General features: G+C 51.0%; 1 protein-coding gene across 7 annotated transcripts in view; it reads right to left on the reverse strand.

The window, feature by feature from the left end:
• Positions 1–1,946: 1,946 nt before the first annotated feature.
• The window catches only part of adgrl1 (adhesion G protein-coupled receptor L1), a 300,069-nt gene continuing 287,947 nt past the window's right edge, over positions 1,947–14,068 (reverse strand). For 2 of the 7 annotated variants that reach the window (XM_033012285.1, XM_033012284.1), the window contains exons 18-24: positions 13,319–13,487; positions 12,273–12,401; positions 8,380–8,476; positions 6,661–6,789; positions 5,916–5,933; positions 4,133–4,857; positions 1,947–3,502 (exon numbers count right to left, since the gene is read on the reverse strand). In XM_033012285.1, the coding sequence (XP_032868176.1) occupies positions 3,290–3,502; positions 4,133–4,857; positions 5,916–5,933; positions 6,661–6,789; positions 8,380–8,476; positions 12,273–12,401; positions 13,319–13,487 (1,480 nt within the window). In that variant the 3' untranslated portion in view covers positions 1,947–3,289. Of the gene's footprint in view, positions 3,503–4,117; positions 4,858–5,915; positions 5,934–6,660; positions 6,790–8,379; positions 8,477–12,233; positions 12,402–13,318; positions 13,488–14,068 lie in introns of those variants that run through there. The other 5 variants (XM_033012282.1, XM_033012281.1, XM_033012286.1 and 2 more) reach the window with 4 other exon arrangements.

A 14,068-nucleotide genomic window follows, 5' to 3' on the forward strand; every position in this document is an offset into this window, starting at 1 on the left:
GTGTGTGCACAGTATGCATGAGTGTGTGTGTGTGTGCGCAGTGTGTATGAGTGTGTATCAGTGTGTGTGTATGAGTGTGTGGGTGTGTGTTGTGTGTGTGTGTGTGTGTAGTGTGTACGAGTGTGTATCAGTGTGTGTGTGTGTATGAGTGTGTGGGTGTGTGTTGTGTGTGTGTGTGTGTACGAGTGTGTATCAGTGTGTGTGTGTGTGTGTATGAGTGTGTGGGTGTGCGTTGTGTGTGTGTGTGTGCGCAGTGTGTATGAGTGTGTGTGTGTGTGTATCTGTGTGCGTGCGTGCAGTGTGCATGAGTGTGTGTGTGTGTGTGCGCAGTGTGTATGAGTGTGTGTTGTGTGTGTGTGTGTGTGTATCTGTGTGCGTGCGTGCAGTGTGCATGAGTGTGTGTGTGTGTGCGCAGTGTGTATGAGTGTGTATCAGTGTGTGTGTGTGCGTGTGCGCAGTGTGTATGTGTGTGTATCAGTGTGTGTGTGTGTGTGTGTGTGTATGAGTGTGTGTGTATGAGTGGGTGTGGGTGTGTGTGTGTGTGTGTGTGTGTAGTGTGTACGAGTGTGTATCAGTGTGGCATGGAAGACTGCCTCACTACAGACCAGGAGCAATGCCCTCTTCTCGTTATAGCCAGGCCATTCCAGAACGGAGTAGGGAAGCACCTCCTCAAAAGCCAGTGGGTGCCTGGAACCCTCACGCCGGGCGTGCTGACGGCTGGAGCAAAGGTGTCCGAGCGTCCATCGGAATGATGGAACAGACTCGAGGGGCTGAATGGCCTCTGGGGGAAGGGGGGGGGGAGGGGAAACGTTTTAGAAGAAGGGTCGTTAGGTCCTGAGTTCAAAAGCAAATGATGTTAAAGGCTGTGCAAAGGGTTGAGTGGGGGAATGGAATTGCTACTGGCCTTCTGTTTGTCGCCAGGGTTCAGTGTGCCCTACACCCCCTGTGGGTTACAGGTGTTGATAGAGGCGATGGCTTCAGCTCTCTCTCTCGCTCGCTCTCTCTGGTTAGAGCCTGCGCCCACTGACGTGTGACCACCAGCGCACCTCGCACCAGTGCCGAGCTGACGGAGACAGACCCCCCTCTCCTTCCCCCACCCCCCACCCCCCAGAAATTGCATCTTATGTCTGATCAAACATGGTAATTACCAGACTAGTCACATATACAACAACCAATATTTCCATTTTATATATTATTCTGTAGAATACATAATAAATAAACAGAAAATATATTAACCAGCTCATTGTCATTAGACTCATTCTTTCCAATCACATTCAATATACATTAAATGCAATATATAGTATAAAAATTCGATTCTAAGCCAATATTTCAAATATTGCCTGGCCCTTTTTTTAATCTTATTTTATATTAAGTTGAGAATTAAAAGTATATAGAATCATTTAAAATGAAGGGTTTGCCACTTCTGCTTTTGTTTTGTTAAGACCCTGTTAGTCAGCTAGCGTGCTTCCTCCCTTCATCATTGGCGTGAGAAATGTTTTACCCGCTTGTGCTTTGAACTGAGGATGGGTTCAGCTCAGCGCAGGGGGTTGTGATGATGCTGATGTTGGAGGCTCTGCCTCGGGCTGTCCTAGTGGGAGGAGCATGGACTGAAGGTAGGTCAGTCGCCCATGTTCCTGATCTCCAGGCATGCAGCCTGTTCAGTCACAGCTCAGCGGGTACCCCCCTAAGTACCGCTCCACCTTGCCGTTACTGGTCGAGGTGGAATACAGGGGCTAAAGAGCAGCAGTGGTAGAGTTGCCGCCTCACGGTCCCAGAGCCCAGGGTTCCATCCTGACTACGGGCGCTGTCGTGTATGTGGGTGGACTTTGAACATTCTCCCTGTGACCACGTGGGTTTTCTCCGGGTGCTCCGGTTTCCTCCCACATCCCAAAGGCGTGCGGGTTTGTAGGTTAATTGGCTTCTGTAAAGTTGTCCCTAGCGTGACGGAAAGAAGTTGCGTATGGGGTGGCACGGGCTCAGTGGGCCGAAGGGCCTGTTTCCACACTATCTCGAAAACTAATGAAGTAAAAATCGCCCGTCAGGTCACGGGTGGAGTTCTGCTCACCTCTCTGCAGGGACTCTCAGGTATGACCAGACTTCAGCGCACAGGTGGGGATGTTACCTGGAGTGGAAGATTAACATCATGAAGGCCACTCGACACACCTGAGAGGTACAACGCGGGTCAGGGAGGTGCTACTCTGCCACTCCCTGGGATTCTCTGCCACATTACAGACACGCTGGGGTTTCACACCTGACCAGGTAACCCATCTCAAGCCCCCAGCCGCCACCACTCAAAGCCAGCATCTGCCTTCCACACCACACAATGAAGGAAGTAAGCACAGACTAACTTGGCTGCCCATTCCATAAGGGCTGATGATGTGCACTTGCAGTTTATATCAGACCGATAGAAAGTGCGGTGAACACACTGTGTGCTACACCCTGTGTCTAAAGCTTATATTGGCAATTTTTTTTCCTATTTTTTTTTGTTAAACACACACACACCATTTGTAAAAGTCCCTCCTTTCCGAAGAGGGCGAAAGGCAACTTCTGAAGACGGAAGTCAAGTCTGCCTCCTTCTATATACTCGGGGGACATGACGAGATTATAAAAAGGTTTTGTGCTCTGACAACTCAAAAGGTTTAAGAGGACATTAAACACTTTGTGTATGATTTGTTTTCCCTTTCTTGTAAAATTACACAGATTAACGATGGCCCGACAGCCACAAGAGAAGAATGGGCTTCCACCAATCGCCATGGGCTTGTTTGAAGTTCAGATCCAGTGTGTCCACTTTGGGACAGAGGTCCCCCCTCGATCACAACCCCCTTGCTGTTGTTGGCCTTGCTGTGAGACGGGGCTTGCCTGGGCCACAACAGATCCGACCAGTGGCACAAACGCGGAGAGCGGGGTGGAGGGGAGGGGGGGGGAGGGGGAAATAATCCAAACTTAAACGACGGGAACAAAAACGTGGCTTCTCGCACGGAAATTAGTATTTTTTCTCTCTCTCTATTTACATCGTCTGTTGAGCATCAGTGGAGTGCGGCCTTTGGCAGCAGGGATGGAAGCTTGCAGCCCGCGGCCAACATTCCGTGTCTTCTGCCGCTGTCGTTGTTGGACGGGAGATGTGTGTACACCCTCCTTGACCTCAGCCACCCCAGAGCCTCCTAGCGCACAGGGCATGGAGGGTGGGGGGGGGAGGGGGAGGTGGGTGGTCAGTTGGATGGGACAGGGTGGGGGGGGAGGGGGGGAGGTGTAGGACAAGCCGTACTACTGCCAGGTCGAGTGGAGACCATTATCCTTGCAACCCTACGAGGTTCCTTCTCGTTCTGCCCACCCTCCTCTCCTGGGTGGCCGAGCGGAGTGGGGACGATAGACCCAGCGGCGCTGTGGCGTTTCCGACGGTATCGTGCAGGCGGAGAGACATCCAGGGCGGCTGCTGAGCGACGAATGTCCCTTCGCACGTGGTGCCCGCGTGGTGGGGCTGTCGAAGCTGCGGTCCCAGCCTCTGTTGGTGCAGGATGGAGAGAATTAATCACTCAAGACTCCAACCATCCAGCACATGTCAATAGTTAACTCCCGCCCTTCCTGGTTACATAGTCACGGCCGGTGCTGCCTTTACAGCCATGGTTACTTCTTCCTCTTCCCAAGAGCTGCTCCACTCCTCAGGGGTTGGGAAGCCAAGAGGCGTCTTCAGTTTTAGCACCGATGCTTCCTAGTGACGCCAAGGTATTCTGAGCGTAGGGGTCAGGTGAGTGGAGGCAATGCTTGGAAGAAGGCTCACAATTCATCCCACCCCATCCCACCCCTCCACACTCCGACTGTCGAGGTGATGGATTTGATTCTCAGCCACCCGTGGTGGAACCAGGGAATGTTTGTCCCAATGTACCAAGTTCCACCTGAGGTTGGGAGAAGTTGGCTGGAGGTAGTGGTTTATGTAACGGATGTTCTCAAGGGGGTTTATTACATCCAACAAAACAACAAAGTCAAACCAGCAGCCCCGATCCAACAAGGTTGGCCCTCTGTCTGTACAAATCGCGGCCCTTGTACAGTCCCCCTCAGAACTATAAGGGCACCCCCTCTACCCAGGTCCTGGCTTTGCCCCCACCCCCCGCTTTTCATTTCAGAGACTGGTTACCAGTTGCATCTGTCCGTCGGTCTCAGGCATCGAACCGTCCACATCCACCGACACCATGTATCCGTCGTTGCTACCTCTCCTGGACTGGTAGTAGGCTTGTAGCTGGCTCCTGAAGACCAGGTTGGGCCTGGAGCTGTAGTACACCTCGTCGTTGCCTTGGGAATGGGGTGCGGTCTCGCCCATCACCTCCGGGCTGCTGTCGGGGTAAGAGGAGTCTCTGAGGTTGGTCATGCTGGTGTACAAGGAGTCTCTGTTTGGGGACTGGAGCTGACCGTCGAGGCCGTCGGTGATTTCGGCCGTGTAGCTCTCCGATTCCTCCAGCTCCGGGTCACTGTGGTAGAGCAGGGACTGGGCGCGTTGCAGAAGCAGAGGTTCCTCCAGCGCCTTGTACATCAGTTCGATGTCGATGTTGTCCTCCTGGGTGAGCGAGGGGGCGTCGGGAACGATGGCATCGTCTTCGCTGCTGGTCGCTCCGCCGCCGCCGCTGACCGGCGCTCCCGGCTCCCCGGGCAAGGTCTTGCTGCCTGGCCTCAGGTTGTTGTGGACCAGCTCGGAGATGATCATCTTCTCGAAGGCGGCGTCGCTGAGGTTGCGGCGGCAATCGGCGAGGGGGGTCCCATCCGTCACGAAGTCGGCGTTTCGGAAGGAGTAGCTGTTGTTGAAGTTGCCGTTAAGGGGCAGAGTGTCCACTGCGCAGGGGTCTCTCGTCAGGTTGACCGGGTGCTCTAGAAACAACCACAAACATACCATGAGTGTTCGACAGTGCTGGACCTCTCTCTACTCGCTGGAGTTTACACAGATGAGGGAATGGGGGGGGGGGGGGGCGACATAATTGAAACTTACAGAATAGTGAATGGTCTCGATACAGAGGATGATTCCACTAGTGGGAGAGTCTGGGACCAGAGATCATTGCCTCAGAATTAAAGGACATCCGTTTGGGAAGATGAGGAGGAATTTATTTAGTCAGAGGGTGGTGAATCTGTGGAATTTGTTTCCACAGAAGGCTGTGGAGGCCAAGTCAATGGATATTTTTAAGGCAGAGACAGATTCTTGATTAGTGTGACAATAGACAATAGGTGCAGGAGGAGGCCATTCGGCCCTTCGAGCCAGCACCGCCATTCAATGTGATCATGGCTGATCATCCCCAATCAGTACCCCGTTCCTGCCTTCTCCCCATATCCCCTGACTCTGCTATTTTTAAGAGCCCTATCTAGCTCTCTCTTGAAAGCATCCAGAGAACCTGCCTCCACCGCCCTCTGAGGCAGAGAATTCCACAGACTCACAACTCTCTGTGGTGTACGGGTGTCAGGGGGTTATGGGGAGAAGGCAGGAGAATGGGGTTAGGAGGGAGAGATAGATCAGCCATGATTGAATGGCGGAGTAGACTTGATGGGCCGAATGGCCTAATTCTTCTCCTATCACTTATGAAATAATGGCACAAGCCTTGATAACAAGACTGATGTCCAGTTCAGAGCCCTGCACACCTGACTACAGGTGCTGTCTGTACGGAGTTTGTACGTTCTCCCCGTGACCTGTGTGGGTTTTCTCCGGGTGCTCCGGTTTCATCCCACACTCCAAAGACGTACAGGTTTGTAGACTAATTGGCCTCTGTGAATTGTCTATTGTTCCTAGTGTGTGTGGATCGCTGGTTGGTGCCGACTCGGGGTTTATAAATTAACGGGAGAAATGCTGGAATATTGAGGAGGAATGTTAATGAAAGGGTGTTTCAAGGCTTGAATCCATAACATGAAGCATTTACATTCACTAAGGCAATGCAACTTACTTGTCTCTCTGTAGGTTCCTGTGTGGATGTATGTGGATAAATAAAGAGAGAGAGACAACAGACAATGAGATCACAAAGTCACATTCAATCAGGCATTAAATCAGAGCATTAATTGAAAGTGTAAATATTTTTTAGCAGGAGGCACAAGTGATAATTGTCAATCATAATCAACATGGGCAGTTTGAGTGCGCCGACAGCCATCGTTAATTACTCAGCTATCTGTCAATGTCCCGGCTAAGTTAGGAACGAGGCGGAAATAGGTGAGGTTTTGAGTCGGTACCCTTCTTCAGACCAAAACATCACCCATTCCTTCTCTCCAGAGATGCTGCTCGTCCCACTGAGTTACTCCAGCATTTTGTGTCCATCTTCGGTGTAAACTAGAATCTGCACTTGCTTCGTACACACGGGGATCTCCATCACTTGGTGTTAGGTACATTCATTCATCCTTGCAGCTGGGGACATCCCTGAACCAGTAGATGTGGGATCCCAACACCCACGGTCCCTGCAGTCCCACCCACCACCCCCCAAACCCCAATGGCTTATAGAGGAACACATTGTCCACGGGCCAACTCTATTGGCCAGTGTGCGTTTGGCATCATGTTACACCTCAGTGTGACGTCAGCTATACCCCAAATGCTGGCCCTTTGGGGCTGGGTGGTTGGGCTGTGGGGAGAGATGGATACCTGGTGAGATGAATGCTGGCCCTTTGGGGCTGGGTGGTTGGGCTGTGGGGAGAGATGGATACCTGGTGAGCTGAAGACAGTGGGAGAAGGAGCGTTGTAGCCAACGGATTCGGCCAGCAGTGTGTTGTACGGGCTGGCCCCAGAACGTGGCTGCAGAACAGGGTTGGTCAGTAGATGATTGCCCATGGTCCCTGCAGGCGAGCAAAGAGACGAGAAAGGCAACAGAGTTACAGAGAGGAGAGAGCAACGTGGTGGAAGGAAAACATACAGCGTTGAAACAGGCCCTTCAGTCCACTTTGCCCACGCCCACCAACATGTCTCACCTGCCTGCATTTGGTTCATAACCATATAACCATATAACAATTACAGCACGGAAACAGGCCATCTCGACCCTTCTAGTCCGTGCCGAACACATAATCTCCCCTAGTCCCATATACCTGCGCTCAGACCATAACCCTCCATTCCTTTCCCATCCATATAACTATCCAATTTATTTTTAAATGATAAAAACGAACCTGCCTCCACCACCTTCACTGGAAGCTCATTCCACACAGCTACCACTCTCTGAGTAAAGAAACCTGCCCTATCCATGTACCTGTCTAATTATTCCTTAAACGTTGGGATAGTCCCAGCCTCAATTACGTCCTCCGGCAGCTCGTCCCTTTGTGTGAAAAAGCTACCCCTCCGATTCCTATTAAATCTTTCCCCTTCACCTTAAACCTATGACCTCTGGTTCTCGATTCCCCTACTCTTTTTGAATTGAATTCTGTCTTTACTTTGTGTACTAGTCATGTCTCTACTATTTATTTCATTCCCCTTCCATGTTTTTCCTCTACCTGCTAAATTTTTGTAAGGTGTCCTTGAGACTCTTGAAAGGCGCCCATAAATAAGATTTATTATTATTATTATTACTCTGGGCAAGAGACTGCACGTTTCCCAATCTATTCCTCTCATGATTTTGTTCACCTCTGTAAGATCACCCCTCATCCTCCTGCGCTCCAAGGAATAGAGTCCAAGCCCTCTCCCTATCCTCGTGGATTTTCTGCGTCAAAGAAGGAAGTGAAGCAGGGTATAGCCCCTTAGGGACGACAGATGGCACAATGGGCTAAGTGTTCGGCTGGCAACCGGAAGGTAGCCGGTTCGAATCCCGCTTGGAGTGCATACTGTCGTTGTGTCCTTGGGCAAGACACTTCACCCACCTTTGCCTGTGTGTGAATGTGTGTGAGTGATTGGTGGTGGTCGGAGGGGCCGTAGGCGCAGATTGGCAGCCACGCTTCCGTCAGTCTGCCCCAGGGCAGCTGTGGCTACAGAAGTAGCTTACCACCACCGAGTGTGACTGAGGAGTGAATGAATAATGCGATGTAAAGCGCCTTGAGTATTAGAAAGGCGCTATATAAATCCCATCCATTATTATTATTATTATTAAAACACTATCTAACTCACGACAAAAAGCTTTTCACTGTACCTCGATACACGTAACAATAAACTGAACCAAACCAAACCAAACTGATCAGTCTGAAGAAGGGTCTCGACGTGAAACGTCACCCATTCCTTTTCTCCAGAGATGCTTCCTGTCCCGCTGAGTTACTCCAGCTTTTTGTGTCTGTCTTTCAACGAAAGTGAACCAAACCAAGTCAAAAACTGAAACTAACCAAATCAAATTAAACTAAGCACATCCAATCTAATCTAATCCAAACTAAACTAAAACCAAGCTAATGTGAACTAGACCAGAGCTGTGATGCCAGCCAGCCTGTGGCCCCCAGCAACGGTTGCAAAGTCACCTCGGTTGAGGGTGGGGGTGCTGTTGAGGTCGCCGGTCATGAAGGAAGATTCCGACTGTTTCCGAACAGTGTCGTTCCACATTCTCCGGATCCGACTCTGCAAAGCGGAGGTCAGAGGGTGTTAGTGGGAAGTTGGAGGGGGGGGGGGGGGGGGGGGGGGGCAGAACACAGCCACAGAGACAAAGGTACCGGCAGTAAACTGTCCACAACATTAATAGCCCATTATCTGTTATTTGCACTTTATCAGTCTATTTATTCATGTGTGTATATATGTATATAATGGTATATGGACACACTGATCTGTTCTGTATTCATGCCTACTATGTTCTGTTGTGTTGAAGCAAAGCAAGAATTTCATTGTCCTATCTGGGAACATGACAATAAACTCTCTTGAATCTTGGCATCATGCAGACTGTGGAGAGATTACAGAAACCCCCCCCCCCCCCCCCACCACACACTCCACCTCCATGAATTCCCCAGGTGACCGATAACACAGGCGGGAAGAGGGGGAGCAAACCCCCCCCTTGTCTCTCATCGCTGCGGGCGGCGGCGCTGAACTTTCCATCGGGAGCCTGGGATCTCGCGGCGAGATCGCCAGTTGAGCCCCATTCGGCGCGGCCTTGTCGGCTCCGGAAGCCACGGTCTCGAGTAGGGAGGCGGCCGTTCCAGGGTTCCCAGGCCGCTGAGAGGATTCTCCCGATGCCGGAACATCATCACCCGGCGAGGACGGCCTGGAACATCGGGCCTCCGTAGAGGCAACTGTGGAGGCCTCAATAGGCCCGACTATGGGTGGACATTGGGGATGGGACTGGACTTTGTGCCTTCCCCCATAATGGGAACCATTGTGGGGGGATGTTTTTATGTTAAAGCTATTTATTATTGTTATGTTTGTATTCTTTTTTATGTGCTGCATTGGCAAAAAGAATTTCACTACATCTAGGTGTATGTGACAATAAATCAACCTTTGAACCTTTGAACCTTTGATCTAATAAAGGCGAAGACTATTTTCTAAATGGGGTGAGAATCCAGAAATCGGGAGTGCAAAGGGACTTGGGAGAGCTGGTGCAGGATTCCCCAAAAGTTAATCTGCGTTGAATTGGTAGTAAGGAAGGCAAACTCAATGTTAATATTTATTTCAAGAGGATGAGAATACAAGAAACAGGGATGTTATGCTGAGGCTCTATAAGGCGCTGGTCAGGCTGAATATGGAGTATTGTGAGCAGTTTTGGGCCCCATATCTGAGGAAGGATGCGCTGGCTCTGGAGAGGGTCCAGGGGAGGTTTACGAGAATGATTCCAGGAATGAGTGGGTTAACATCTCATTGAAACTTACCGAATAGTGAAAGGCCTGGATAGAGTGGATGTGGAGAGGATGTTTCCACTAGTGGGAGAGTCTGGGACCAGAGGGCACAGCCTCAGAATTGAAGAATGTTCCATTAGGAAGGAGATGAGGAGGAATTTCTTTAGTCAGAGGGTGGTGAATTTGTGGAATTCATTGCAACAGAAGGCTGTGGAGGCCAAGTCAATGGATATTTTTAAGACAGAGAGAGATAGATTCTTGATTGGTACGGGTGTCAGGGGTTATGGGGGGAGAGATAGATCAGGCGTGATTGAATGGCAGAGTGGACTTGATGGGCCGAATGGCCTAATTCTACTATTCCTTATGTACTTATGAGCTTATGGACTGAGAAGGAACAATTTACTGAGTTATGAGCTGAATGAGCTGGTTCCACTAAAGAGGCATAGTATATAACTGATCATAAAGACCCCGGCAATACATGTGGAACAAGCAGTGAGCGGGGAGCAGGGACGGAGAGGGAGGCGAACGGCAGAAGCGTGGAGAGGGCAACAGGGACAAGACACACCACACGGTTTCTCAGACAACGGCTCCGGGCATTGGTCTAACAAGATAACACAGCTGGTTAGAGAACAGCTCCAGAAGGTTGAGTAAGCAAACTCCTATTGTCACCTCCGCTTCAGCCAACAATCAACCATTATCCATTTTCTTCATCATCTTCTGCTTTGATCTGTTGGTTTCACACTTTACACGATCTTTGCATATCTCTAGTTTCTAGGGTTGCCAACTGTCCCGTATTAGCCGGGACATCCCGTATATTGGGCTAAATTGGTTTGTCCCATACGGGACCGCCCTTTGACTGCTGCTACTATTCGGGTTCAGGGGACTGTCGGGTCGGACCCCGCCCCACCCGTCCCGACGTAGTGCAGCCCATGGAGTGCAGCAGCAGCAGCAGCAGCAGCAGCATCAGCGCCTCGCCCGTGGCCCCGTCCGTCGGTAGGCAGCCCGGCCAGCTGTCCGACCTTCGGACCTTCGCTGACCGCCGACACCACCACCACCCCTCCTTCTCACGGCCGATCATCGGTTCATGAGTTGGACGGGGCGCCGGACTTTGCGCGCGGCTCCCGGGCCAAAACTCCTCAGCTGGCCCCACCGGCTGGGCTTTGTGTGCAGTCCAGCACCCCGGCCCAACGCATCATTCACCCAGCCACGGCCAAGTTGGTCACCGAATTGCCGTCGGGAATTTGGCCCTTATTTTGACCTTTTGTTCCCTTATTTGGGAGTGAGAAAGTTGTCAACCCTACTAGTTTCCCTCTCCCCTGACTCTCAGTCTGAAGAAGGGTCTCAACCTGAAACATCACCTGTTCCTTCTCTCCAGAGATTCTGCCTGTCCCACTGAGTTAATCCAGCATTTTGTGTCTGTCTTCCAGTTGGACTAGGCTGGCAGCCGAGAGTACAACAAAACCATGTAGAGGCTCCCATCGCCCCAGCTCTCAAAGTCCAAACCTTAACCCAGGAGAGGAATCACCCCCTGGGAGTTTCTTCAAGAAACAGCCTGGAAACATAGGGACCCACAAGGAGGGAGAGGGCTGGACTCTGCATCTAACAACAGGCTGACATGAATGTTGCTCCATATACCCAGTTATAGGCCTGAAATTACCCTATAAACCAAGTTATAGGCCCAGGATTGCTCTATACACCCAGTTATAGGCCCAGGATTGCTCTATACACCCAGTTATAGGCCCAGGATTGCTCTATACACCCAGTTATAGGCCCAGAATTGCTCTATACACCCAGTTATAGGCCCAGGATTGCTCTATACACCCAGTTATAGGCCCAGGATTGCTCTATACACCCAGTTATAGGCCCAGGATTGCTCTATACACCCAATTATAGGCCCAAGGCTGCATCTTGTAGCCACCACCAGAGCAGGTCGGTATCAGGACTGGGGAGGAACTGGAGTGGCCAGGCCAGGCCAAGCCAAGGGGTGGCCATGGTACTTAGGGTTGGGCGAGGGCTAGTGGGGCTGGACATCACTAGGAGACAGTTCTGGCTGAAGACAATCACCAACCAACTGAGGAGAGGTTGCAAGGGGTAGACTGAAATGACAGGGGAGTGGGTTGTCCTGGACTTGCTTTGCCAGTGATGTACCATCCCCCCCCCCCCCCCTCCCTCCCCCCCCTCCCCCCCCTCTCTCCCTCCCTCCAACAAAATGTTTTTAGTTTTAGTTTAGAGATACAGTGCAGAAACGGCCCAGCGAGTCCGCACCGACCAGCGATCCCCGCACACTAACACTACCCTACACACACTAGGGATGATTTTACATTGATACCAAAGCCAATTCACCTACAAACCTGGAGTGTGGGGGGGAAACTGAAGATCTCGGAGAAAACCCGTGCGTGTTGACGGGGAGACTCCGTACAGACAGCGCCCGTAGTCGGGATGGAACCCGGGTCCCACGGCGCTGTGAGGCAGCAACTCTACCGCGAAAGATCCGATCGTCTGAGAAAGTGGACAAGCACACACGTGGACTGGAGACAACCCTGTCAAACAATGACCTTTTCAGCTATCCTCCTGTTTGCGGCAGCATTCTGTACCTGAGTACCAGTGTAGTACCGGCTGCTGTTCCGGATGGTGGAAGTCTTCAGGTTGCCGTGGGAAATGCCGGCACCAGGGCGGCTGCAACAGTGAGCGTGCCGTAGGCACTTGCTGTATTCCTTGTGGACCTGTGGTGGGGGGCAACCAGACCAGGGGGCACAGGTTACAGGGGCACTCCTTGGTGATATTTGAGTCTTTGTGAGAACTCTGAACATTTCCACCTACCCCACCCCTCGCCATCTCATTCCTCCTCAGAGGCTCATTAACCCCCCCCCTACGATTCTTCCACTGCCCACCCACACTAGGGATCATTTACAACAGCCAGTGGACATCCCGACCTGCACGTCTTTGGGACGTGGAGGGAAACCGGAGCACCCGGAGGAAAATCATCGGGCAGAACATGCAAACTCCACACAGGTAGCATGTCAGGGTCAGGATCGAACACACATTACCCTCTGTCCCACTGTGGCTGCCCTGTTTCTCTTCCTGTGTCCATTGACATGGAAGCTAGTTCCTGAATGTAATGTCCTGAGCAAAATCCAAATGCTATTTTTCTTTTTCTTTTTTCAATACATAGATACATAGAAACATAGAAAATAGGTGCAGGAGTAGGCCATTCGGCCCTTCGAGCCTGCACCGCCATTCAATATGATCATGGCTGATCATCCAACTCAGTATCCCATCCCTGCCTTCTCTCCATACCCCCTGATCCCTTTAGCCACAAGGGCCACATCTAACTACCTCTTAAATATAGCCAATGAACTGGCCTCAACTACCTTCTGTGGCAGAGAATTCCACAGATTCACCACTCTCTGTGTAAAAAATGATTTTCTCATCTCGGTCCTAAAAGATTTCCCTCTTATCCTTAAACTGTGACCCCTTGTTCTGGACTTCCCCAACATCGGGAATAATCTTCCTGCATCTAGCCTGTCCAACCCCTTAACAATTGTGTAAGTTTCTATAAGATCCCCCCCTCAATCTTCTAAATTCTAGCGAGTACAAGCCGAGTCTATCCAGTCTTTCTTCATATGAAGATGCTTCTTACTTTCTTCTGCAGAGCACAGTGAAAAATGAAGATGAACATTCCCTGGAAGGCATTGAAGGTGGTGAAGAGGTAGGCCATCACCATGGACTCTTCGTTAATGAACATCAGGCCGAATGCCCAGGTGAGACCCAGCAGGAAGAGCAGAGCCATCGCACCCAGAGCCCAGGACCTGGAACACAGCAAGAGACGGCAGCAGTTTAGTGGGAGGGAACCGAAGATCTCGGAGAAAACCCACGCAGGGCAAATGTACAAACTGGTCAGGATTGAACCTGGGTCTCCGGCGCTGTAAGGCAGCAACTCTACCGATGCACCAACAACCTAACTGCACAAACATTGAATTCTCCAGTTTCTGCCAGGAGAAATGCCTGGGATGAGTTCTGTGGACCCAGCGGTTGCCACAGTGTGATGATAAAATCTATCGACACAGCAAAGAACTGTAGCCCAGGTTAGATGGATGAGTCTGAAGAAGGGTCTCGACCCGAGACGACACCTATTCGTTTTCTCCAGAGATGATGCCTGACCCGCTGAGTCACTCCAGCTTTTTGTGTCTATCTTAGATGGATGGTATTTGTGTAGGAGCTGGGTACAGCTGAGAAGACGGATAAATGCTGGCTTGCTCCTCTAACATTGACATAACAAGCCCACCTTGATCAGATGCAGTGAACAGGGTAAGTGCGTGTGCATATATTAACTGCACATAAGAGACACAGATGAATTCTAATTGCACAGAGCATGGACAGACATAACTTT

The sequence above is a fragment of the Amblyraja radiata genome, chromosome 35, assembly GCF_010909765.2.
Source record: "Amblyraja radiata isolate CabotCenter1 chromosome 35, sAmbRad1.1.pri, whole genome shotgun sequence".
In the NCBI taxonomy this organism is placed as follows: domain Eukaryota; kingdom Metazoa; phylum Chordata; class Chondrichthyes; order Rajiformes; family Rajidae; genus Amblyraja; species Amblyraja radiata.